Source organism: Mercenaria mercenaria, chromosome 12 (genome assembly GCF_021730395.1).
Source record: "Mercenaria mercenaria strain notata chromosome 12, MADL_Memer_1, whole genome shotgun sequence".
In the NCBI taxonomy this organism is placed as follows: Eukaryota; Metazoa; Mollusca; class Bivalvia; order Venerida; family Veneridae; genus Mercenaria; species Mercenaria mercenaria.
This window is the reverse complement of record NC_069372.1, coordinates 48,088,591-48,116,220: the sequence shown is the minus strand read 5'-3', so window position 1 is coordinate 48,116,220 and position 27,630 is coordinate 48,088,591. Positions and strand designations below refer to the sequence as shown.

The window sequence follows — 27,630 nt, the reverse complement described above, 5'->3', positions numbered from 1 at the left end:
TCCACCTCTGATAATTCATGTGGGGAAAATGGCAGTTAATTGCGAAGAACAGGTTTGTACTGATACATAATCCAGGAACACTAATTAGGTTAACTTCCCGCCGTTACATGACTGAAATACTGTTGAAAAATCCAAAACAAACAAGAAAATCGTGATTTTTACTATTCTTTATTGATATCGTTTACCAAGTTATCATATCACTGTCATATCATGACACATAAAATGTCACCAAAGATTATTTCGAATTAGACAGAGTAAAATAAAAGGCACTGTCGTAGTAGAAAGTAATGGTGTATTTCCTTCAGCCTCTGATTCATGTTAGTTGTCAGGTATTTATGAAAACCAGGCTAGTACTGGCACCAAACATCAGAACACTGGTTAGGTTATCTGACCCGTATCCTGCTAAACTTCTATAATGAATTTGTCCATCTTTCAATTTTGATAGTACCATTAGCTGTTAAAATGGGTGTTTACCAAAAGATATACTGACTGAATGATCAGACAGCGCGAACGTGTATGCCGATCATGATCTACCCTGGCCGCAAAGGTAGAATAAGTGGTGTCTGGCATGATAAGGGCTAAGCACACCGTTGGATTACTGAAAAGACCAATAACTAAAATCCAACAAGAATTTAACTGTTTAGAGACACGTGACAACAGGAGAAGGTTGAATGAGTACTACCTCTGAAAAACTGAGAGTTATCTTATCTTTGCGGGTTCCACAGTAAATAAACAATGCTTCAATGCCAGCAAACCGTATTCGTATATTGGGAAAAGCAGTAGTAACTACCTTTCCAAAGTTCAACTGTGTTGCTTTTATACAAACTAAGTGTTTCAGATATTGTTTAAAACTTATAAATTCGTGATCACAAAAAAACAAGGTAACTTTTATGTAAAGTCCATGTCAGTTATATGAGATAAAACAGCTAACTACCGTATTACTAACATACAAATTTAAACTTACGCTCACGACTAATGTAGCTACGACACAATTCTCATTTCACATTCACTTTGTTGTTAATGATGATTTACAGTCATGGTCATGTCAAACACAGGAAATGAATCTACAGTGCATCTAGTTAACATATATAGACCATCTTAACTGTAAATTAAGTATGGTCATTTGGTAGCAGATCATTACTTACAGTTCTTATCATAAGAATTTTTTACAAACAGTTTCTATAACAATATAAAACTTCATAAAAACGAACACAAACACTCTGTTAGAATAACTGTAGCATAATGTAAATTACCACACTTCCTAAAATCACTAATGTACATGTTGTTCATTCAATTACAAAACAAAGACAGCGTTCAAAATGGGGTCGCAGCCTTACAACACTATTGTCTCTTACCGCAATATCCTTCAGAAATGTATGTTTAGTTTGGGTGTGTTTCATAACGGAAAAATACACAAAGACCATAGGACTTGACGAAGTAAAACATACAGACAAAGACGGCAAAACTAACTCATAAAACATTACAGTGCAGCACCTCCTTGCAACGATCAGTGGCAAAAACACCATTGAGGAATTCGAACAGGTTAAATAAGCTCTGCACTCTTGATCAAAACTACTTGACAGCACAACGTCTTCAGCTTACACACGTAATACTAATAATGGGCAAAACATGTAAACAGTACGTTTATATCTATTATTCAGAGATTCTGCGTTAAAGGTTTCCTGGTACACTAGGAGTTATTGTATACAGCTATGTACATGGTAAAGCTTCGATATGTATGTAATATGCTTAGAAGTTCGAAAGAGATCTTAAACATACAAACGTTCTACTAGTGAAATACGGAAGACCTCTTTCATTTGTGGACTACATAACATAGACTTAAGCTAATGGCCTTATAACAATATAATAGTCACTAAGTAAATATATAAGCATACATAGATAATAAAGCACATGATTTGTTGAACATAATACCATATTACCTCAGGGCCTTAAATTTCTTCTTAATCGGAGAAACTATTGTAACGATTACTGAATGCATAAAGGGAAGTAATTCCATTAATATGCAAATTTGTAAACCTGTCGATTGTCATTGGAGTAAAATGACAGTATATAAGCACATCAAATCACCTTTGGTGATGAGCTAGCTTTTCACCGACGGGATTTGTGTGGCACTGAAACGTTACAAATGGTGGCAGCGGTGGGATGAAGTCAACTGCCGGACTGGAGTTGCCTTACCCATGTATTTCCTAGGCCAAATCTCGGGACGAGATTTCTCGGAGGGGAAAGTAATGTAACGATTACTGAATGCATAAAGGGAAGTAATTGCATTAATATGCAAATTTGTAAACCTGTCAATTGTCATTGGAGTAAAATGACAGTATATATGCACATTAAATCACCTTTGGTGATGAGCTAGCTTTTCACTGACGGGATTTGTGTGGCACTGAAACGTTACAAATGGTGGCAGCGGTGGGATGAAATCAACTGCCGGACTGGAGTTGCCTTACCTATGTATTTCCCAGGCCAAATCTCGGGACGAGATTACTCGGAGGGGAAAGTAATGTAACGATTACTGAATGCATAAAGGGAAGTAATTCCATTAATATGCAAATTTGTAAACCTGTCGATTGTCATTGGAGTAAAATGACAGTATATAAGCACATCAAATCACCTTTGGTGATGAGCTAGCTTTTCACCGACGGGATTTGTGTGGCACTGAAACGTTACAAATGGTGGCAGCGGTGGGATGAAGTCAACTGCCGGACTGGAGTTGCCTTACCCATGTATTTCCTAGGCCAAATCTCGGGACGAGATTTCTCGGAGGGGAAAGTAATGTAACGATTACTGAATGCATAAAGGGAAGTAATTGCATTAATATGCAAATTTGTAAACCTGTCAATTGTCATTGGAGTAAAATGACAGTATATATGCACATTAAATCACCTTTGGTGATGAGCTAGCTTTTCACTGACGGGATTTGTGTGGCACTGAAACGTTACAAATCCCGTCGGTGAAAAGCTAGCTCATCACCAAAGGTGATTTGATGTGCTTATATACTGTCATTTTACTCCAATGACAATCGACAGGTTTACAAATTTGCATATTAATGGAATTACTTCCCTTTATGCATTCAGTAATCGTTACATTACTTTCCCCTCCGAGAAATCTCGTCCCGAGATTTGGCCTAGGAAATACATGGGTAAGGCAACTCCAGTCCGGCAGTTGACTTCATCCCACCGCTGCCACCATTTGTAACGTTTCAGTGCCACACAAATCCCGTCGGTGAAAAGCTAGCTCATCACCAAAGGTGATTTGATGTGCTTATATACTGTCATTTTACTCCAATGACAATCGACAGGTTTACAAATTTGCATATTAATGGAATTACTTCCCTTTATGCATTCAGTAATCGTTACACTATCATATATCAGTTGCTTATGGTGAAGTAATTATAAGCATTCACTAAAAACATAACAAAAGAAATTACACTGTAAATGGTAACCAAAACATAACTTTAGGACATAAAAAATCAAAAGAATGATGGTAAAAGTAATATGTAAGTTTATATCATAAAATGTATGTTTTTGAAAAGACACATTTTGCAAATAATAAAAAAAAACACTTAACACATGGTGAGCTCGAGTTGTATATGAATAGTTAGTATATGTATCCAGACTAAAAAATAATGCAAAAGTAATACAAATAAAGTAATTAATTAACAGAGAAGAAACATATCAACAAAGCAATGCAATATAGAACTAAAGTTGTCAATGGTTGTGCGTAGCTTCCTGCATTGTCCTTTACTTCCTCGGCCCTAATATCGTACTCCAAATTGAACTTCAGAGATGGATGACTTGCATAGACACGGCGCCGAAACATGCACTGAACAGGTCGGTAGTCGTCGGATATGTCAATAGATAAATCAGCTTCGCTTTCTTCGTTTTCGAATATAGTTGTTCGGAAATCTTGAAGCTGAAAGAGAAGAAAGGTCCCATAAAAGTTTAAAACTGGGTAATGCAACACAACGTTATTGTTTGTTTGTTAGAATGCTTGTATGATATGTGATGTGTCCATATCCATATCTACAATCAAGTATCATAAAAATATCTTAATCTGGAATGCGTAGGTCAGGTTAACAAACTCTTCCAAAATGTGCACTCATGTCGCCAAAATAGTATTATATGTCTTTTTAATTAGGGATTTTAATAAAGTCTGAGAAATATCGCTTGTACAATAAATGAAAGGGGTTCAACTTTTCATCCGTTATTATTAAAGAAAAATCAAAATTGTATGGCATGTCAATGTAGATAGGAGCAGGTATGTAATTATCAACCACGGTTATATACCATGGTAGACAGAAATACAGATAGAGGAAACCCATTGGATGGTTTTCTTTTATATATATATATATATATATATATATATATATATATATATATATATATATATATATATATATATATATATATATACCAGATTATTTTACATTTATTTTTGACTATGATTTGTCATTGAAAGTTGAAAAGTCATCCCATGTTATTCATATTTCCGCTCTGTAATTGTGTCCATAACCAACTCAATGAGGTAATTACTCGTGTAAAGCTTCTATGTCATGAGTAAAAGATGTAATCATTGCTACGAAAATACCATATACAATTTAATGGATATTTAAACGTTATTATATCAGAAAAAAAGATACATCACCAAACGGCAACATGAAAGAGATCACCACAAACGTAAAACAAACAAACACACACAGCCTAATGCAAAGAGAGAGCAAGCTGAAAATTTGAATGCAGCCTTGGTACAGTTTACAGCATCCACGCCTCACGTTCAACCCAGATAATGGCATTGTATGCCTCACATTTATCCCAGTGATGGCATTCCAGCCTCGGGTTTAACTCTGGTGGTGGTGTTATTCCAGCCTCACATTTACCCTTCTTTTGATTTAATGACGTATAATATATATAAAGCATCTTATCGTCAATCTCATTTCTTGCTAATATAAATGCCAAAGCTTTCGCACCTGTTCTTCGGCAATTTCGATGGTCTCATTGAATAATGTCCACGTGACACTCTCGTAACATGGGGGCGTGGTCAGACTGCCTTCGTATCTGTAGAACCTTGACAATTGAGCCGGCATCAACTGAACCAGTGGTATTGACTGAATCTCCACCTCACTGTCTGTAATCAAAAAGTATTACTCAATCAAACCATACAAATTATACATATATAAGATATTTATCTGTATATTAAAAGATCAACAAAATGCGAGCAACAAATAACTTAATAAACATTCATCAGAAGTTGTAGAAAGTGCATTTCCTCTGCTTATTGCAATTTCATTCCCTAATGTTTCAATGGTATATCTAACCATTGGTTACAACGATCTTGTTGCAGCAAGGCATAATTACAGTCATGGTGTTTATTATGTCAAAAACTTTTTCAATGTAATCAGTGTATGTGAAATAGTTTGTCACTTTACAAAATGTAGATGTATAAAAAGCCATTCCCTACATGATTACTGACTTCTAATTTCTGAACATTTTGAAGATACATGACTCGATAAACCCTCGACAGTCATTAATTACATATATTTCTAGCATACTAAATCGTATTTATTAACCAATTGTAAGAGTTTAAGGACGCAATACGAGACTGAATTTTCCGTTTGATTACATGTTCTCTGTGTCCGATCTCGACATTGTCCGAGAGTCACGGGATCCTTGGTACGAGTTATATTTACGGGCAGAATAGAGCAAAAATATCACTAGAAAATACGACATCGCAGGGAAATTACCGATAGTCAAATCGGGTCCATTACTTTCAAGAAGTAATGATGAACGATTCGGGTCCATTACTTTCAAGAGGTAATGATGAACAATTCGGGTCCATTACTTTCAAGAAGTAATGATGAACAATTCGGGTCCATTACTTTCAAGAAGTAATGATGAACAATTCGGGTCCATCTCTTTTAAAAGGTAATGAATCTAATGAGAACTATTCGGGTCCATTACTTTCAAAAAGTAATGATGAACAATTCGGGTCCATTACTTTCAAGAAGTAATGATGAACAATTCAGGACCATCACTTTCAAAAAGTAATGAATCTAATGATGAACAATTCGGGTCCATTACTTTCAAGAAATACTGACGAACAATCTAAAATTTATATAAATTCAAACTCTAGCTTCTACTGTTAAACATCTTTCACCTTATAATCTAATCAACTGGCAAAATACTCCTCAAACTAATATACTTATTACTAGCACCTTAAAATTTGTGAATATACTGTGATTGTCTAGCTGACATATATTCAATGTAAATAGGGCAAAATTCCCATACATCATTTACACAATATATTAGATGGTTCATTATTAAAAATCATTTGCGTATCCAAATGTTATTTAAATTGTGTGTAAAACGGTGAAAACATTTTCTCATACTATCTATCTTAATTCAAATATGGATGAACATAAATTTTAGCCAATGATAAATTTTCTGTCGTAGATATTTACATGTGTAATGTTTTTACTCAGCCAATAAATCATAATATTACGTGTTGACATGCAAGGCTTCAAAACACCATGCTGCATTAACTTGGTTAGACAGTTATCCTTGAAGAACCAAATAATACATTAATCCACAAAACTGTAAAATAAAGATTTCAGAAAACAGTGTGTATTACATCTTTAAATGTTACTTTTTCCAACTTTACTAAAACTGTACTCTTAACTCGACATTTCTTATACATAGTAATATATATTTCCTACGTTGAGCAAACATTTCATTTTCTATGTATTCACTGAAAAAAATATACACACAGTTTTAAATAGATTCATAAAAATGACTGAAAATTTTACTTCTTAATGCCATAATTGTATTTTCAAGGCGCGCAAATATTTTACACACGAGAAGAACGTGCAACTGGAGAATCAAATGTTTGCTCATACTATCAAGAATACACAGAACATACATAGTTTGTATCTGTTCATAACCAACCTGTTTTAATGTCTTTAATAAAAATAGAAATAAGGTTTGTTAGTAATGTCATTGACATGATATATAATACCAGACTATATTAAATAAATGCATTGTTAATCTGATAGGTCATCCCGGGTCACAAGATTTCACAGTTTAAATACTTGTTTTTATGTTGTGTTGTAATCAACATTTGAGCCGTGCCATGAGAAAACCAACATAGTGGGTTTGCGACCAGCATGGATCCAGACCAGCCTGCGCATCCGCGCAGTCTGGTCAGGATACATGCTGTTCGCTTTCAAAGCCTATTGCAATTAGGGAAACCGTTAGCGAACAGCAGGGATCCTGACCAGACTGCGCGGATGCGCAGGCTGGTCTGGATCCATGCTGGTCGCAAACCCGCTATGCTGATTTTCCCATGGCACGGCTCATTTTATCTCATTCGTTGTGTTTAGAAATGAATTCACTTTTTCTGAATTTATGCGAAATGAACGACAGATCCATGAAGTGCAAAAGTAATTTAACAGAAGAAAACATTCTTTAATTCCAATGAAAGATAAGGCACAGTACCATTCTTGCTTAAAAGTATGCAATTTAATATGCATACATCTATAATTTAGATATGGAAACAATCTAGATGAGAAAAAAAGGCCCAATTTTTATAAAGTTAGAAAACTATCTTAACAATGGGTAAAATATCACTTTTGTTGAAGACAAATTACTTTCATTGTTGGCGATTTTGTAACACATGATAACGATCTATTTTGTCTTCAATGTTTAAAATTTAGTAGTGTAGACTCACTGTAAACGGCAGTGAAATAACAGTGACTCAGAAATGGAAAAAAAACGATGGACTTTTCAACGGGAAAATAGTCCATTCACATTTTTTACATTAAAACTCAAAATAAATAAATTCATATATTGTGCACTACTCCCAAAACTACTATTCAAAACGTGTAGTTTATCCTAGGAACATAATAAAGTTAAATCTGCCCTAGCATTCGCCTGTATTAAATACTAAATGTCCATAATTCAAATAATCGTAATAAAGTTTCCCTTAGATATTCAGAGTTAACTGGCTTCAAACATGTTAACCATTACAATTGTGTTAGTTTTGTATTTAGCACGTGATATAGTTATACTTACTTTTGTACTTGATTTGATTAAAATGGTCTATAATCTCCTCAAAGTGTCGGTTATGTCGTCCAATCTACAGATAATAGAAGTACAAGTTGAAAATACAAGACTTTGGTACTGCTAGTTTCAACAATACATGCGTAACACAAGCAACTGACAATTCATTATTTAAAACAGTTGGCAATATTTCCTTTTTTTGTAAAAACAAGATATAACAGAGTAGAAATAATGGATTGTTTTGTTTCAAAAGGTTTAAATGAATTACAAATTTTGAAGAGTAAACAAAATTAACGGTCTCCACGTTTGTTAAATCAAATGCTTTTGCAACCACCGCATTAAAGCTGAATTTATCATATAACAAATGAAACTGGTCAGTTTTTTTAGCTCGACTATTCGAAGAATAAGTAGAGCTATCCTACTCACCACGGCGTCGGCGTCGGCGTCGGCGTCGGCGTCACACCCTGGTTAAGTTTTTCGTACCAGTCCACATTTTGACAAAGTCTTTTGAGATAAAGCTTTAAAACTTTCAACACTTGTTTACCATCACCATGTCCAGTTATAGGCAAGAGTACATAACTCTGTCAAGCATTTTGACTGAATTATGGCCCCTTTTGACTTAGAAATCTTGGTTAAGTTTTTCGTACCAGTTCATATTTTGACAAAGTCTTTTGAGATAAAGCTTTGAAACTTTCAACACTTGTTTACCATCACCATGTCCAGTTATAGGCAAGAGTACATAACTCTGTCAAGCATTTTGACTGAATTATGGCCCCTTTTGACTTAGAAATCTTGGTTAAGTTTTTCGTACCAGTTCATATTTTGACAAAGTCTTTTGAAATAAAGCTTTGAAACTTTCAACACTTGTTTACCATCACCATGTCCAGTTGTAGGCAAGAGTACATAACTCCATCAAGCATTTTGACTGAATTATGGCCCCTTTTTGACTTAGAAATCTTGGTTAAGTTTTTCGTACCAGTCCACATTTTGACAAAGTCTTTTGAGATAAAGCTTTGAAACTTTCAACACTTGTTTACCATCACAATATCCAGTTGTAGGCAAGAGTACATAACTCCATCAAGCATTTTGACTGAATTATGGCCCCTTTTGACTTAGAAATCTTGGTTAAGATTTTTGTACCAGTTTATATTTTGTGTAAAGTGTTTGACATATGGCTTTGAAACTTTTATATCTTGTTCAGTATAATAGTCTCTATCAATAGGCAAGAGTACGTAACTCTCTCCTCTTTTTTGGCTGAATTATGGCCCTTTTTGAACTTGGAAACTGGTTCTGTTTTGTATATGTCCATGTTTTGTCAAGACTATTTGACATATGTCTTTTAAACTTTAAACACTTGTTTATCATTATGATTTCCATCTCTAGGCAAGAGTACATAACTCTGACAACTATTTTGACTGAATTATGGCCCTTTTTGGACTTTCAAATTTGTTCAGTTTTTCTTACAAGTCAGCGTTTTGTCAAAACTATTTGAACTGTGGCTTTGAAACTTTTAACACTAGTTTATCAACATGATTTCCATCTGTAGGCAAGAGTACATAACTCTGTCAACTATTTTGACTGAATTATGGCCCCTTTTGGACTTGGAGATAAGTTAAATTTTTCATATAAGTCCATGTTTTGCCTAACATATAACTTAACATATTTGCCATCATGGTCACACATTGCCATTTAGTGCAAGACTAATCGAAATCCACAAATACAGGAACATTTTTTGTTTAATCCATTTTTTTGTTTAGTCTGAAAATCTATGGAAATATTTTGACCCCATTCTTCAATCAATTCTTCGAATAGTCGAGCGCGCTGTCATCCGACAGCTCTTGTTTTTTTTTTTTTTTTTTTTTTTTTTTTGTTGGTTTAACACCGCACTCAAAACTTTTCACGGGGCATTATTTTATTAAATGACCGGGCTCCTGGTAGAACAATCGTCATTCATTAAGTCAGCTTGATAGCTTCCACACTGACTGATCTGACTGCCTATTACTGTTAGGACACAGTGTTATCATATACCAAAATAAGAATAATGTATTTCTGGCTATCGACTCGTGTAAAACAACATGGTTGAATTAAGTTTACCTTGAAGAAGAAGCCCAGTACCGCTAGACCATCATCCTTGTCCATAGCGTTAGACATGTTGCCGTACTTCTTGTTGAAGTGAACAAGGTGCATCTAGTAATAAACAAAACACAGTTTCTCGGTTTCTCGTTAGTTAAGTATAGTATAAAAACCAACTTTAAGTTTACCTGTTTATCTATGACCCGTCTTTGTCATCCGGAAGGTCATACACAAGACACAATAAGAGGTAAAATTTGGAACATCCGAAGCTTACAGCCTCATACAGTACATTCGTTTTTTTTTCACTCGAGCATTAAGTGGTGTTGCACATACCATTACTTCTCATGTAGAACAGACTCAATCAAACCGAGTCTGCTATCATTTTACTTGGTTGTGTTTTGTTATACAAATGATCAATTTATAGATTTCGTCACAGTGGCAGAAAGTCGAATCAACTTCTTTTCTGTAAACGTCCACAAATGTTAAAATATCAGGTAACATATTTCAGGAATATCACTATTTTTTGTACAATCCTCATAATAGCTGTATAAATATTATACTTCTGTTCTATGCCTGTAGAGAAGCGGATTAGTTCCTCACATAGCAAATTGAAATGTAACTTTTAAAATTATATTTTCTTTAGAATTTGGCCACAAAAGTCATGAAGGCAAGTTCAAATCCGGTTCCGAAATGATTGACTGGAGAACCTGACTGATATCACTGGTCCTTCATATTATCATGGAAAGCTGTCATTAACTTGCTAAGAAAAGATTTCATAGATCAACGTATATAACTGAAATGCCGTTAAAACGGGATGTCCTCATCCTTCCCCACTCCCTAAAAATATATATATATTTTAGAATCTGTAACAACTTTACCGTAGGGTAAACCAACAGCTTACCTCCATCGGAAAGTGGACCCCATTAACATCATGTTCAGAACCTCTTTCGTCTGTAGCACCCCAGTGAAAGTGGAACTGTTCCGCCACAAAGGTTCCTGGTAGACCGCCACCACTAATCTCAGAGTTCTTTTCATTCAGATCCACTTGAACTGTAAAACACACAATTAAAATAACAGTTCTTGTCGTTCAGACACACTTCATTGAAAACGGGTGCTTCTGCAAGCTTGTATCAATATCAAATTCTGACGACTCATCCAAGGAAGAATTCGACCATGACATTGCCTTGGTTCTAATTCTAATATGCTAATCAGATGCAACACTACTGCGATAGCTCAATTTCGTTTGACCCAAGTCGCCCAATTTCATTACCTTGAACACAAGTCGGACCAAATGAAAATGATTACAAAATGAAAGGACACTATTTTATACATGTTCTTCCGTGAATTATCGAAATATTAGACTGAAATATATCTGGTATTTTTGCAGTGAAAAAAAAATCAAATATAGTTTTTATTGGGTGGGTAAATTTAGTCAAAACGTGAAATACATGTAAAAAGACATTTGTTTGTTTTACATGCAAGATCAAAATATCTTTCACTCCTCCAGAACACCATATTTTACGCTATGCTACTTGTGACACTTTTGCTTCTGGTGTTCACTCGTAAAACATTATTAAGATATTTCAATCGTACACTAAAACAAACAAATATCCTCTATACAGTCAAACCTGTGTTAAAGACCACCTCTGAACAGAGACCACCTGCCTCTAAAGACCACATGGTTTATGTCCCATTTAACATTTACAGTGTATTTTAACCTGTGAATAAAGACCACCTCCCAATAAAGACCACATTTTGGCTCTCCCAAGGGTGGTCTGTATAGACAGGTTTGACTGTATATAAAGAACAAAAACCATATAGTAAAGGTGTAATGGTTGAGTCATACTGGCAGAAATAAAATATTTGCAAAATTATTATTAATAATATTGACATTCATTGATCATGTAAAAAAAAGTTTAGAAGGGTATACATGTAAATTAAGAAACCCTGCTTAGTATATAATATTCAATATGGGACGGGCGTTTACGAAAATAGCGAAGTATTTACATATTAAATTCATTTGTAAATCAGTGAGTTATTTTGAATGTCGCGTCACTCCAGGCCAAGTATTGAAGCGGAAAAATTGAATGCACATTTTGTAAGACTGATGAAGCGAAACTATTTAAAATTTGAATTATGGCGTGGTCTGAATACGTAATGAATGAAATGCACGGGTGGACCTAGATAGTTTTACAGTTTTCTCATTTACAGACTTTCAATGAATACATTCGCAGTAAGTTATACTGATTTTAAACGAATAACGACAATCCTACAAAATGCTCCCCAATAAATCTATGTCCCTGCCCGCTAATGTAGTGGGTGGTTTTATATGAGGAATCAAAAATTTGTTTTTGTTTACGTGGTCTCCAAGTTATTAACATAGACATATCATCTTGTTAAATTTTTATGTTATTTATTTTGGAAAGTTATTTTCTTAAAACTAATGGATTAGCGTTCATGTAACAAAAGGTTGGTAATGTAACATTTATTATTCTATGATATAAATTTTTAACTGAATATCTTCGTCAGTTATAACTGTTTCAACGTATATCAGTTTATCATATGTGTTTTAAACGTCACTTCTTTATCTTAACTTCTTCAGTGTTTTAATGTAGTATTGTTTTGTTGGGTTTAACTCACAGAGACCCCTTAATATGTCATGTGGCGACTTTCCAGCTATTCGTGGTGGTAGAAGATTCCAGGTGCGCCTTCGATTAGTAACACAGGCACAAGCTGGCACCTGGGCGAAACCACGACCTTCAATAATTCACCTAGATATCTGTCTCACATGGAAGAATTATACAATCCCCAAGCGAGATTCTAAACACACTGCAGTTAGGGGCAAGTGATTCGAAATTTGCGACTTTAACCACTCGGTCGCTAACTTCAAATCATGCTTATCATCGATGTGGGCTCGAGCCTCACTCGAGGCGTTAAATTCTTCATGTGAGGAAGCCATCCAGTTAGCTTACGGAAGGTCGGTGGTTATACCCAGGTGTCCGCTCGTGATGAAATAATGCACGGAGGGGCACCTGGGGTGTTCCTCCACCATCAAAGCTGAAAAGTCGCCATATGACCTATAATTGTGTCGGTGCGACGTTAAACCCAACAAAAAAACACTCGACAAAGGAGGCCCCATGTGAAGGTGTTGTTAAAGTTATGAATACACATATATATTTTTATTTGATATACATTGATGTTTTTTTGTTGTTGTTGTTTTTTTTTTTTTTTTTTTGGTTTTTTTTTCTAATAAAGATTCTTTTAACCAATTTAAGAGACGTTCTTTATGCCCTGATATACTGTTTGCTTTTACCTGTGACTTTCTTAGTAACTACGGACATTATCACCCATACTCTCATTTTATGTCCTTTGTCGAGTAGGATTTTCAAAAAAAATCCCTTAGACACAGTACCATTTGCTCTACAGCATTTTCTTAGCATTACTATTATTTCATATACATTTTAAATTCTAGTGTATTTCCTGTAATAAAAGTGTGGGGTCTTCTTTTAAACGAAGTGGTAAACAAAGTTTATTGTACAGCACTGCGGCATTGTAGGATTGACAGAGACATAATTATATAGTATTCCTTTGCTATTTCAGATGAACGGAAAACTGATTGCAGCAAACATATTTGAGTTACTGGCATTGCTGCTACAGATCATATGTATTGGCCTTCCTTACTGGTATGGCCAGTCGCCAACGTATTACGGCCTTTTTGAAACATGCGCTAGTGTCAACGGCGACTACTATGTTTGTCGTTCGTATGGCGCAGGTAAGAGTTATCTTTCTTATGCAAAGAACAATGCGTTTAATATCATTTTTTTTATTATTATTGTAACATTTAGTATAATTACTATGTTATTGATATTTTGTTGTTTGTTGAAACTATTTCTGTCAATTTATAATAATTGAGCCGTGCCATGAGAAAATAAACATAGTGGGTTTGCGACCAGCATGGATCCAGACCAGCCTGCGCATCCGCGCAGTCTGGTCAGGATCCATGCTGTTCGCTTTCAAAGCCTATTGCAATTAGAGAAAGTGTTAGCGAACAGCATGGATCCTGACAAGACTGCGCGGATGCGCAGGCTGGTCTGGATCCATGCTGGTCGCAAACCCACTATGTTGGTTTTCCCATGGCACGGCTCTTATGAATGATAAAACATGTAATTGATATGCATTAGTGTACTATGGAAGTTCAGACGTGCACATGTTTAAAAAATTTAACATTCTATTTTCAAGAAAAAATATATTATTATTATTACTATATGTTATGCATTAATTTCTACTACATGTTTAATATGCTTCTGATGATGTTTGCAAAAGGAAAAACACCCGCTCAAAGTTTTTCACATCCTGTGACCATTTCAAGTGACCACCACTATTTTTGTTTTCTTTTGCTTTAGGTGGCACTGCGCAACCGGACTGGCTCGCTGCAACTGCTGGGTTAGAGGTTGTAGCACTGGCTCTTATTTTCTTCGCCTTGGTTACCGGTTGCTGCGCAATTTGCTGTGTCAAAACTGACGTTGTTTTATACGTCATCGCAGCGATCTTGGCTTTATTTGCGGGTAAAAAGTCTTGGTTATCTCCCTTTGCGTAGCAATTACTAATATCTTTCGTGAATATATCAGTTATAATTTTAATTATCAGAGAAGATGTTTATCACACAAATTTCCGAATTCAAAAAGGAAATCTTACTTAGAATTTACTGGATTAAGATCTAACACGAAAAAATGAAACGCCTTGAAATAATCTGATTATGCTTGATTTTATTTTACATCTTTTAACTCGAATGAATATTATTCTTACAGCTTTGACCGGAACTGCCGCAATAGTAGTGTTTGGTGCCAAATTCGGAGACGATAATGCATGGGACGGATCACACCTACATGCTAGTTTCTATTTGGCCATATTTGCTACACTGTTCACACTGATAGCTGGAATCTTGTATCTTGTGGCGAAACCAAAATCAGCTGTCAAGTCTTTTGAAGACTTTGATGACTAAATATCACCATTCAAAGAAATGCATATTGTGATTTTTGTATTGGTTAAAGATACACGTGACTTATGTAGATTCCTCTTAACAGACCAAGACATATATAATTATTTACATTTATCTCGCTTAATTATATAAATATATTATTCTCGAACGTGCAATCATGAAAATGTGCTATTTATCATTTTAATTTTATGTCTTAAAATCGTTTGTATTTGTCATCTTATATTATGTCATATCATAGAGAGCAACTATATACGGAACGCTTAGATACGGTTCTGAATTATACTTAATATGACAAAACGTATTAAACTGGTACATAGCCAAGCCTAGTACTAAGCCCTTGTGTATTATGGAACACCGGAGCTGTCTTATGTTAAATGAATACGAGGGAAAGGATAACTTCCATTAACAAAATAGTACGTCACTCTGACAAAATAGTACATACCTTAGACATGATAGCATTGCAAGTCAACATGATAACACAGTAATTAGCAAGACATAACAGCATCTTGAGAAGATCTTACCCTAAATAAAGAAGATACCTCGTATTCATCTAACTTAAGACAGTTTTGGCGTTCCATAGTATGTGTATGATTCTTTTATGATTTTAACAACGTGGAAAGCTAACTATGTTTAGAACTTTTTACCTGTATGACCGTTATTTTCCACGGTATAATTTATATTCGATACCACATCATAGCCACGGAACACAATGGGGGTTAGCCTTTCCATATCGATGATGACGTCATTTGTAACGACACTGATTGGAGACTGTTTCACTCCTCCGCAATGTGGATAGTCTAAATGCCAGTGATCCGGACCTGTTGCAAAGATATGGTAAAACTTCATACACTGTTGGCTTTTAGAGCTGACTGGTTTTATGAAATATTTGCAACTTATTCTGAATGTTTTGTCAAGCATAGCATTACAATTTAAAAGAAGAAAATGGTATTGAAACTCGCCTTTTATCAAACAAATCATCCATAAGATTCTTACAGACGTAGCAGGCTTTATCGTATTTGTAAGCATATAAATTCACACGCATAACTAAAATTGTTTTTTGTTTTTTTGTCGTGTTTAAATGGGAAATTTTCTTGAAAAATCTTTAAAAAGGAATCTGTAGTCAAGATCTTTTATCTTTAAAAACTAAAGAATTTGCTAACTTTAAAAAAAAAAACTTTCCTACCGAGAGATCCTCTATACGTCCAGACATTTCCTGAAAAGAGAAATCAGATTCAATAGAACTAATCAATTTAAAATCATAACATAAACGTTTTTGTTGACTCTTTACATGAGAGGTCATATGAATATGAGCAACACCCTCACGTTTCCCAACACCGGCTTAAGCATTAACTAAATTACAATGAAATATGTGAACGTGCTCCATCATCACAAAGGAGCACATTGCAACGCTGAGTGTATCAGATGATGCCAGTCTGTTATTTTGTTGAGTATATGCCATTCAAAAAGAAATAGCTTATCTGTGAATAAGATGGAAAATTCATCATTTGAGAAATTCGATATACTAGTACCAGGAAGAAGGAAAATGGTTCACATTCCCGTTCTACATTGGAAACGAATTCATTAAAGTAAACATTAGCTTAAAAAAGAAACAAAATTGGCAATAGCTTTCAAAAAACATCAAATTAGACACATATATAGCCTATCAGCTCCAAATTTATTAAGCAAAAACAAAAATACCCTATGATGTTTCACACAAAAAAAGATGTACCTTTCCCAAGGAAGACATGTAACATTGAACTAAAACACATGGAAATATTTAACCCTCAACCGATCTCAATGATATCATACCTCAATGAGAAACAAAAACGTCGGTTTGATCCCTGGACGGAAAACATCAAAATTACATCTATATGAAGATTCTAAAGAAGCATCCAGTGCAACCAAGAAAAAATATTGTTAACAGTCTCTGTTCATCAAAATCTGTATACGAGTGGTAAAGAAATGTGCACTCTAGCAACGATTTAATTAAGTAGAACTACATTATAAAGGCAGGTATAATTAGATCACTATGTTCAAGAATGTGAACACTTTCTTTTCTTGTTTCTTAATGACATCCAGAACCTTCCACATTGTGCATGTTCATCTCGGATAACATTCATCTTGTGTCCCAGTAGACTGGCATTTCTCTTTGACATTGATACGAGCTAAAGTAATAGACTAACGTCAGGGGAAGGATATTGTCAGAAAATATATTGCGCAAAAAACAGCCTTATTTACTTGCGTCAGAGCCAAATTTTCGGCCTCATATTTTATTGCGAAGGAAGTATAAAGCTGCTTTCTGACAAAAAGTATGCAGTTGATATCATAGACTTAGTGCTTTTTTCATATGTTATAACTTATTCTGTTAGACCTGCGGAGTTACTGGTTGTTTTTCCCTGAATCTTATAGCTTGTTGTTTTTAGGGTTATGGGTTTTAATGGTAACCGTTGTAAGCGACCAAAAATTGTCCGGAATCAAAAGATTTAAAATTCAAAGTTGTAGGACTGCTACACGGTGTCATCTTCGCCGTGTTCGGTGTTAATTTAGTCAGTTTTTATCATGCTACTTGGACAGTCAATCGTCACTTTACATTCATGACAAAATCATGAATCAGTAACATTTAAATAGTTTTAAGACATAAATATATCTATTTCGTCTTGTATACCTAGTAGTAAAATGATTTATATGTACATGCATGACAACATTTTCTTTTGCATCTGTTCACCCTACTAAATATATGAAACAATAAGAAAACAGTCATATTTTATTTGTCCAAAATGTCTGTGTGAACACTGACAAAACACAAAAGTATCTTTAAATTAACAAATTAACACCTGCAGCACTCACGTGATTATGCGACTTAGATTTTATATTGCGATTTAGTTTGTTCTATTCAACATTTTGCCATAAGCATATCAAAATAAAAACATAATTCGCGAATTATTTGATATACCACGGAAAAATATCTTGATGAAAAGAGGTTAATCTTTGTAACTAGATTGGATAAATTAAAATTGTATGTGATACCTTTAAAAAATCATTCAATTTGATATTACTACGTTAATATTAATATGAACTTAGGTGCTACCTAGAAGGCAGAGCTCCCTTGAAAAATCACCAGTGCCCCTTGAAAATTAAAGGAGTGCTGCTGGAATGACCTGGAATTATGGATCCGTTTTAGGAAGTTTATGTTCTTTAAGATCTATTAAAATTTTCATGAATTAATGATAATTCCTGATTTCTGAATGAATGTCCTAGAATGCATTAAGATTAAATCTAAAGAAAGTTACAGTTCTTTTTAGAAGGAATAATGTGTCCAACTTTAAGGCAAAATACTGCTATGATAGACCTCTGGTATGGGAGAATGAAAATCATTTACATGTACAAAGCTTGTTTAAAAACCAAAAGTCTAGCTTTGTACATGTAAATGATGAGAATTTTACCCAGAGAAAATCACTTTTTTGCCGAAATTCTCGAAAACTTCTGTTTTATTTACTGAACTGCGAAGTTAACATTTTTATGGTTAATCTTTTAGCACAACTGATACAGATTAGGAATGGTAAATACTAGTAGGAGCCTTTTTGATGTTTATTGATAATTCATAGTCAATAGTTTTTTTCCTAGTAATAAACTCTGGTCAGTGATTTTTAAGCTTGTGGATGAAATATATGTTAACAGGGAGAAGAGCATTTTGTGCTTTTCACAGAACAGAACAGAACAGACATTTTATTATATCTAACTTGAACATTTACAGTTCATCGTTATATACAAATAAAATCATACATGCACGCAGTAATGTAATAAATAATACCAAATAATGACAATAAACTAATGCAAGTAAAAAGAATATAATTATAATCTATTGCAATGAATTCACATGATTTGATCTTAGCTTAAAGGCTTTTTTACAAAACAGAGCCAATTTATTCAACACTTTAACATTTGTAGAATTTAACAATTGAATAAATTTTAACATACTTGGGTGTTTATAGTAATATCTAGGAATATATTGTGCTCTTAATAAGGCATACATTGGACATATTAAAACAAAATGATATTCATCTTCAAGGTCGTTACTTTGACAAAGTATGCATTTTCTATCGTTTCTATCTATATTTCTATGTCTACCAGTTTCAATAGAAAGCTGATGTGAAGATAAACGTAATTTAGCTAAAATATTTATTAAACTATGACAATTCATTTTACTAATATATTCTGACATTTCAAAATCTTGTTTTAATTCTTTATATAAAAACAAAGAAGATCTTGAACATATATCTTGTCTCCAATTATTTATATATATATCTATAAGTCTAGTGCGCAAGACGGGTACAAACATATTAATATCTATGGAAGACGGAAATATCCATACTTCATGAAAGCCTGCGCTTTGTAATAAATCCCTTACTTTTGAAGCCCAATTTACAACATTATTATTTTCAGCATCATTTCTTAAGACGTTTAAAGTGCTTGATAAAATACAGTTATTATTCTTTTCAGCATATAACTTTAAAAAATATTTGACAATTCTAACTTGTCTTGCTATATATAGTGGGTATCTTCCCATTTCCCCATACAACGCAGAATTTGATGTAGACATTTTAACATTTAGTATCCATTTCATAAATTTTCTATGTATTCGTTCAATGTTTTCAGCTCTATCAAAACCCCATACTTCACAAGAATAATTTAATATAGAGGCTACATATGAATCAAATAAATTTAACATGATCTTTACAGGAACTTCTAAATCTTTTATAATGGAGAATAATGATCCCATAGCTTTAAGAGCTTTACCTGCTAACGTTTTAGTTGCGGTCATAAAAGATCCGCCATTGGATAACACTATACCCAAGTAATTGAAACTTGAAACGAATTCTAATTCTTCGCCATCATAGTAAATGTGTTCGTTTTCATTTATCCTTCCACCTTTTTTAAAGACTAGGACCTTTGTTTTATTAACATTTACCTTTAGCTTCCATTTATTGCAATAATCGTTTAAATTGTTTAATGAATTTTGTAGTCCTGACGCCGTCTCTGAGAAAATTACGGCATCATCAGCAAAAAGCAATAGATATATCGTTAGTTGATCTAATGTTAAACAAGAATTATTGTCGCTTTGTAAAAACATCTCTATATCATTTACAAACAATGAAAATAGTATCGGAGAAATTATCTCCCCTTGTAATAATCCAACATCACAGTTGAAAAAATCTGACAAGGAACCCATATGCCGTACACATAATTTAACTTCGTCATACAAAGATCTTATAATACAAAATAAGCGACCATTTACACCATTTTTTAATAATTTTACCCATAATGCATTCCTATAAATAGAATCAAAACATTTCATAAGATCCACAAAGCAACAATACAATTTCTTTTCTGTTTTAATTGTCTTTCTATAAAAGCTTGAAGGAGAAAAATAGCATCTACCGTGCTGTAATTAGATTTAAAACCAAACTGAGCGTCGGTTAGAATATCGTTCACATAGGCCCATTTTTTTAATCGTTCATTTATAATAACAGTAAATAATTTAGCAAAACAGCTTATTAATGTTATCCCTCTATAGTTTGTCGGTTCATTAGAATCACCTTTTTTAAAAACAGGTATAATCACACCTTGTGACCAAGATTTCGGAAAACAACCTTTATCTAAAATGTAATTAAATAAGATCTCTAAGGGTTTGTCTAGAATATCAATACCTTCTTTAAAGTACTCGTACATAATATGATCAAAAGAGCTTGCTTTATTTGTACCTAATTTTTTAACTGCCTTTCTTATTTCGTCAATCGTGAAAGGTAAATCAAGCTCCTCAAATGCAGAACTTAAGTTTGCATTATTGTCAAAATTATACAAATGCTCCTCTATTTCATCATCTTGCTCTACTGACAATTCTGATGCTAAATTTTTGAAATGATTGTAAAATTCTTCCATTTGTATATTATCACCAGAACCTGTAGATTTACTTTGACGGAACAACTTCCAAAAATCTTTAGGTTTCTTATTTCTCATTTCATTCATAGTTGAGGCTTGTTTTCTATTAAAATTCCGTCTTGCTTTCCTACAGTGATATTTGTAATCCTTTTTTCTTAAATACAATATTTCTCTATTTTCAATTGTTTTGTTAGCATTAAATTCTGACACGGCGTTTTTAATAAAGTATATTTTTGCTTACAACTATCATCAAACCATTTGTTTTTTCTATTGTTATCGCTAAAATATGTGTGAACTGTCGTCGTACGGCAGTTTTCAAAATACACATTACCTCTTTCGGATAAAAACCTTGTAAATAAATTAACTAATATATCTGGATCATGATTATTTTGTTTGCATTCATTTAAATCTCGACAAAGCATTTCTATGTCGCGCGAAATATCGTTTATGAAATCCGCCCTGTAATCGGGGTTCCATTTATATATCGTACTTTTCCGAGGTTTTGCGCTGATTGGCGTTGTCATTACTTTCAACGAGAATGAAATCGGAGCGTGATTTGAGTGGGCGGTTAAATCATGAACATAAAACTTGGAAATATTTTCAAAATTGCACGCTTTAGTCAATAAATAGTCAACGACGCTATTCCCGTTATACGTATAACATGTCGGTTTACCGTGATTAGCGTCCATATCTAATCGCCCGTTCACAATGCGAATACCCGTTGATTTGCAAAGATCAAGTAATTGTTCCCCAAAGCGGTTTGTACCACGATCCGTCGTCGTCCGCGGTAAAAATGAATCAATATCAAAATAATCATAATCTCGTAATGGTACATCGTAGTCTATAAAATCGGATTTAGTCCCAATCCTTGAATTTGTGTCCCCACACACAAATACCTTTCCTTTATTTTGATAAAGTATAATATCATTCTCTAACTGTCTAAATAAATCAGTTTCATACAGACTGTGTATCGGTGAATTTTCGGGGGCAATGTATGTAGAACATATATAAATATCGTCTTGTACTTGAAAGAAATGCTTATCCAATTTTAGCCACATTATACAATCAACATCATTTTTTATTAATTTTACACCTTTAATAATAGAGTTATTAACATAGGCTAAAATGCCCCCACTGCTCCGCTTAGCCCTTTTATTCTGAAATTTCCTATACGAATGAAAAAGTTTGTATCCATTTAGCTCTATATTTGATGATTTATTGGTCCAAGTTTCACTGAGAAATATAATATCGTATTCTCCAATGAAGTTTGTGAAATCAGTGTTAGTTCTTTTTAACTGCGAGAGTCCTTCAATATTCCAACTTATACACCGGATTTCTGCCCTGTATCTCTCCTAGCCAGAACCGAAGCCGTCTCACCCCTGTATAAACGACCATCGATGTAGAGCTTGTCCGTTACCAGATAAGCTTCTTTTCCAGACTTCCTTGCATCGAGCATAACCGGAATCAGTTTTCCGTCGGCGTTCCATCACTTCAACCGGAAATTGCTGACTAATACCATAAGGCCTACTTAACTTTTGGCGTCCATGCGCACTTTTTCCCTACCTGGAAAATATGCAAACTTTGCAACTATAGGCCTTACACTTGCAGGCTTGTATTTTCCTATTCTGTGAGCCCGGTGAAGCTTAACATCCGATGCTGCATTTTCATGTCCTAACTTTTCTTCTATAAAAGACAGCACCTTATTTACACAATCGGAGTCCTTCTCTCCCTTTTCTTCTTCAATTCCAAAGAATAACAGGTTATCACGCATACTCCTCCCTTTTAAGTCTGTGATATCTGCTTTTAATTCCTGCTCCCTTTCACTTTGCTCTTTTTCTAGTTTCTTAAGTTTCAACATCACTGAATCGAGCTCTCTTTGTTTTTTACTTAAATCTTCTATACAGCTACTGTCATGGTTACGGCTGATCTCCATTTCAAAAATTTTAGTTTCTAGTCCGTTGACTTTTTGATCTAAACTGTCTAGACGACTTGTAATACCGCTAACGGTTGTTTGTATAGAGTCTAGTTGCGACAGTTTTATTTCTATACGATCGAGCCGTTGGATTAACGTGGTAAAGTGATCACTGCTCAAGTTAGTCACTGGGGTCATCGGTATTTGTGACTGTTGAATATAGGGTGGCCTAGTTGGTGACCCCAAATTTCCGACAGGTTGATATTGAAAAACAGGTGGAGAGAATGTTTGTTGATTTTGATTTACAAAGTTTGGACTTGCCTGTTGATATCCTCCATATCCTGTCGTGTTAGGTTGATATTGACTGTTTTGTTGAAGTATCTGCTGAGACTGAGTTATTGGCTGTATATTATGTGCCATAGCTAACCTTTTCTCACTGTTACTGACTTTGTCCTGAGGTGAACTTTTACTCTTTTTTCTCTTTTTTCCCATTTAGATCCGAGATATCCGAGATATCAAAAGTTTATCACTTGCATGCTTTAAGCATATATATCCCCTGAAAATCCACTTATTTTCACATTGTTTATGTATTTATAATCACTTATATTTCCCAAAATATAAAAATTTTCTTTGCCACAAAAATTTGAACGTCCATTACTTTGCGCATGCGCACGCTAACTTGAAAATATTGTATTTTACCTTTCTTTCTTCGTAGAAAATGTATTTAGCACTAAATTCTTCTTATCAGGCGCTCATTTACATTTTTATTCAACGTTCAAAGCAGTAAGCGAAACGCTTTTGTCAACTGTAAACAGCAAGCGTCTATTGACGTCTTACTGATTAATTACTATGAGCATTGCGTACTGGAAGAAACCCGAACAACACCGATTCCAAAAACTTACCACGAATTTTCAACTCGATAGTCATGTCTGTACACAGTTTTATTCATTTTCTTTTTCACACGTCTAACCGTAATGCGACGCTGTCGGCGCCGCTTCGCGGCGCCGGTAGCTCTGCTATAAATATATGTATCCGATTAATTTGATGAAATCAATAACACCTCTCTTTATCATTCATTTTGATAACAGAAAGTTATAGTAAATGGCGAATTATAGCAGATTAAGTCTGTTAAAATAAAATCAGTATCTCTAATCAAAGGCCTAAAAGTACTGGTGATAGTGAAACTGTAAGACGAGGTGGCCGAGTGGTTAAGGCGATGGACTGCTAATCCATTGGGCTCTGCCCGCGTGGGTTCGAATCCCATCCTCGTCGATTTATTTTTTTCTTTTCCGTACCACCTTCATTTAATAAATTTGATTTGTACGTTTCACTTTTTATGTTTTACTCATTATCACGCTAATGTACGAACGAAAAGAAATAGGCCATAAAAACAATTTTCTTTAAAATAGGATTGCAAATTTATTGTTTATATTCTGATTTGTCAACTGTATATCTGCGCTTAAAAGATGGTTAATTAGATTATGTTCACGTAATGGATTTGTTCGAAACTTTAACATCTGATCACGTGCACTTATTTGTGTTTACTGAGTGCTAAGCACGTGTTCGGTATTCATTTGAGATATTTAAATAAATGATTTTCCTATCCTGACTGTCCAACCAAATAGAGTCATTTTAGAGTGTGTATAAATTTCATAAAAAAAACTTTGCCTAAGGAACGACAATGAATATAAGAATTATTGCAACAAACTTGTCATTTATTAATACCTCCCTTCAAACGCCAGATAGATAAGAAATAAATGAGTTCGGCAGCTTCACGGCGCTTTAAAACTAACCCTAAGGTTTAGATTGTTGAACTATCCACATATCTATCAAAAGTAAATGTACACATTAAAAGTACGTTTTCACAAAATTTTATGAAAAATGATAAAGTATACATTTCTAATAGGGATCTAACTCTGTGAATTGGTCTTTTCGTTCCTAAAACAAATAATTAACAAAATAGACCAAAACTGAAAAAAAATGTCATAAAGATTTGCAAAAGTTTGATTGACCACCTTTAAAGAAAATCTTGGAATTACATTTGAAAATTAATTTAACCGAAATATGTGTTGAGAAGTTCCCCTCTGCCCTGAAAATAACTTTGTCTGAAGTGCAGGCACGCGCCGTCAACTATAAATTCATTAAATGTCATTATCTAAGATGAACTATTGTCACATGAAAGATTTTTTATCTTCTTCATCTCCAAATACTTGTAATTTTAACAAGTGGTGTCAAATGCTTTCAAATAGAAAGTTCTCCAATGTGAAATTTATAATAAAATAAGCAATACATGCTTACTGGGAGCTATTCATTTTCTTTATATAGAACTTTAAGGAAGGCAATTGTAAACATACTGAGAAATGTCAAAACAGTCCAGTTGCATTTTTTTATTCTAATTAACTGCGATTGCTTTGGTCTGGATGGTCTTTCCAGCTTTTACGGTGTCTGTTCTCCGTCCAGCAGTTCCGGAAAATACTGGAAGGAAATGTGGACGAATGCAAAGGATGAAGGACGCACCAATCTCAATTGCTCACCCTAACATTTCGATACCAGTTGAACTTATAAATTACTACATTAACTGTTCTCATTTGTTGTCCTCTTAAATAAAAGCATGGATATAAATATTCTAAAGGGATTAAGTGGATAAAGAAATAGACCTGGCCCTGGTACGACTCGATCCAACTTGACTGAATGGTTTAACAAATCGAAAATGTCCGCAAAATACTTGACCATAATTATATAGATACAATTCTAAAGTTAATGCACTGGTGTATACTAGTGTTGGGACCATTTTGTGTTTTATAATAATACTTTTTTGTCAAGGAAAAATAGATGATCATATCATATCGCATTGAGTCATCTTACGAATATGTCCCGTTTTCACCTAAAATGCGAGCCGACTAATGTATTATTCATATATCTTGGGGTAAAAAGAAACATTTTGATAAAATCTAAAATGTATTCATTACCACATTATCCCCATTTTCATGACGGATTTAACACCGACAAAAAATATGATCTTCGCCAGGACATATACTTGTCAACCGTTCTAAATATTTTAGAAATGAAAGGGAGGAATAGAACAAATATATTGTATTTGGTTAGGATTTTCTACCTTAGTCAAGAACTTAAATTTAGCCCTTGTTTCAGTTTTAAAATAGCGAAACTTATAATAAAAGGGTTCGGTCTATTTATTTGACTGGAAAATATTATTTATTATTATCATCATTATTATTTTCCGAAGCCTTGTTCGATGTATTAGAAAATGACAGAAAAAAAATGTGACCGTAATGTCCTAGTTGACACAGTCGCCTGTAGAATGACACATATTGACTTTAAAAAAAAGTAATGTTTAACAACCTTCAAGATAACCTGTACTTATTTCCATGCCCTTGGAGATAAAACATAATTTATCACATAAATGAGAAGATTACGGTCGCATTTTGGGCGTATGAACTTTCTTCAAGAGGAATTCCGGGTTTATCATATATATTAGTAAGTGCAGTTATAGACATGTTTGTACGTCAGCCAGGCATGCATTTCGCTCATTTTTAAGCGGATAGATGTATTTTGATAAAAATTTTCTTATGAAAATTTTCAAACTGAATTGAAATTGAAAGCAGTTGTGGTTACATTTGTTATATCAATCGATAAACTGTCAAGTTACGGCAATACTTTTGCATAACAATGTTGCAAATACCAGTAGCATAAACAATAAGCAGTGAACCTCTACAAGAATATCATAGGACGTATAGAGTAAAGCAAAATAGAATATCAGTAGATGTATAGGTTCATTAAGGACATTTACTTTCAACTTAATGTGCAGATCCGTAAAGAACGTCAACCTTCAACTTAATGTTTGTATCACGATTAAAGAGATTTACACATTTCAAACTGATTTTAAGAGATTAATTGGAAGTGTCAAACTTTTTAATTTCGTTTTTATCTTTAGGAAGATGATAACGTTGTCGTTTTAATAAATTTACACACAAAGTGCAATTAATTCATTTTTATTTCAGTATGCCGAGTCCAGACTTTATTCTACGTTACGGCATTATTTCCGGTCTATCAAACAAACAGAACTTCCTTAAATGTGACCTAAAATGATCTTGAATTCAGCGTCATGCTTCGCCTAATAGGTCGTTGGCCTAGTTTCTTAAACATTTTCAGTATATAGCTGTGTATAGCGTACATTGTATGATGGTATCAAGTATTCTATCGTCATGATAATATCATGGGACTTCACCTTGAACGGATTCTATATGTTAAAGTTTAAAGACAGTAATTCATTTCTTACTTTCAATAATACATGTGTATGTAGTGGTAAATTAATGTATATTTATATAAAAAAATTGAACTTGTTTAACAAGTTTGCAATACACTAAAAAGTATTCACATGTTGTCTTTTATAATAATAAATAATTAAAACAAGAGGGCCAAGATGGCCCTAGGTCGCCCACCTGAGAAACACACCATAACAGTGTAAACATGTTTGACCTAGTGATTTCATGGAAACAAATATTCTGTCAGTGACCAAGTTTCATTAACATTGGAGCAAAAATCTTGAGTATAAACAAGAATTTTCTTTGATTTGACCTAGTGACCTGGTATTTGACTAAAGATTACCCATT

At 34.0% G+C, this 27,630-nt stretch overlaps 2 protein-coding genes and 1 non-coding gene across 3 annotated transcripts in view; 2 read left to right on the top strand and 1 right to left on the bottom strand.

Moving 5' to 3' along the window:
- Positions 1-3,505: 3,505 nt before the first annotated feature.
- Positions 3,506-27,630, bottom strand: part of LOC123533577 (carbonic anhydrase-like) — a 33,953-nt gene continuing 9,828 nt past the window's right edge. Inside the window, exons 2-8 of the mRNA XM_045315276.2 lie at positions 16,331-16,360; positions 15,792-15,965; positions 11,050-11,198; positions 10,170-10,262; positions 8,088-8,151; positions 4,988-5,145; positions 3,506-3,933 (exon numbers count right to left, since the gene is read on the bottom strand). Coding sequence (XP_045171211.2) covers positions 3,673-3,933; positions 4,988-5,145; positions 8,088-8,151; positions 10,170-10,262; positions 11,050-11,198; positions 15,792-15,965; positions 16,331-16,360 — 929 coding nt within the window. The 3' untranslated portion in view covers positions 3,506-3,672. The remainder of the gene's footprint in view (positions 3,934-4,987; positions 5,146-8,087; positions 8,152-10,169; positions 10,263-11,049; positions 11,199-15,791; positions 15,966-16,330; positions 16,361-27,630) is intronic.
- LOC123533578 (uncharacterized) lies at positions 12,475-15,468 on the top strand. Its single transcript, XM_045315277.2, has 4 exons — positions 12,475-12,617; positions 13,749-13,920; positions 14,552-14,713; positions 14,957-15,468. Exons 2-4 carry the CDS (start codon positions 13,749-13,751, stop codon positions 15,148-15,150), a joined length of 528 nt encoding a protein of 175 aa, XP_045171212.1. The 5' UTR covers positions 12,475-12,617; the 3' UTR covers positions 15,151-15,468.
- On the top strand, positions 24,190-24,271 carry Trnas-gcu (transfer RNA serine (anticodon GCU)). The gene has a single exon. It is a non-coding gene; the product is annotated as a tRNA-Ser (tRNA).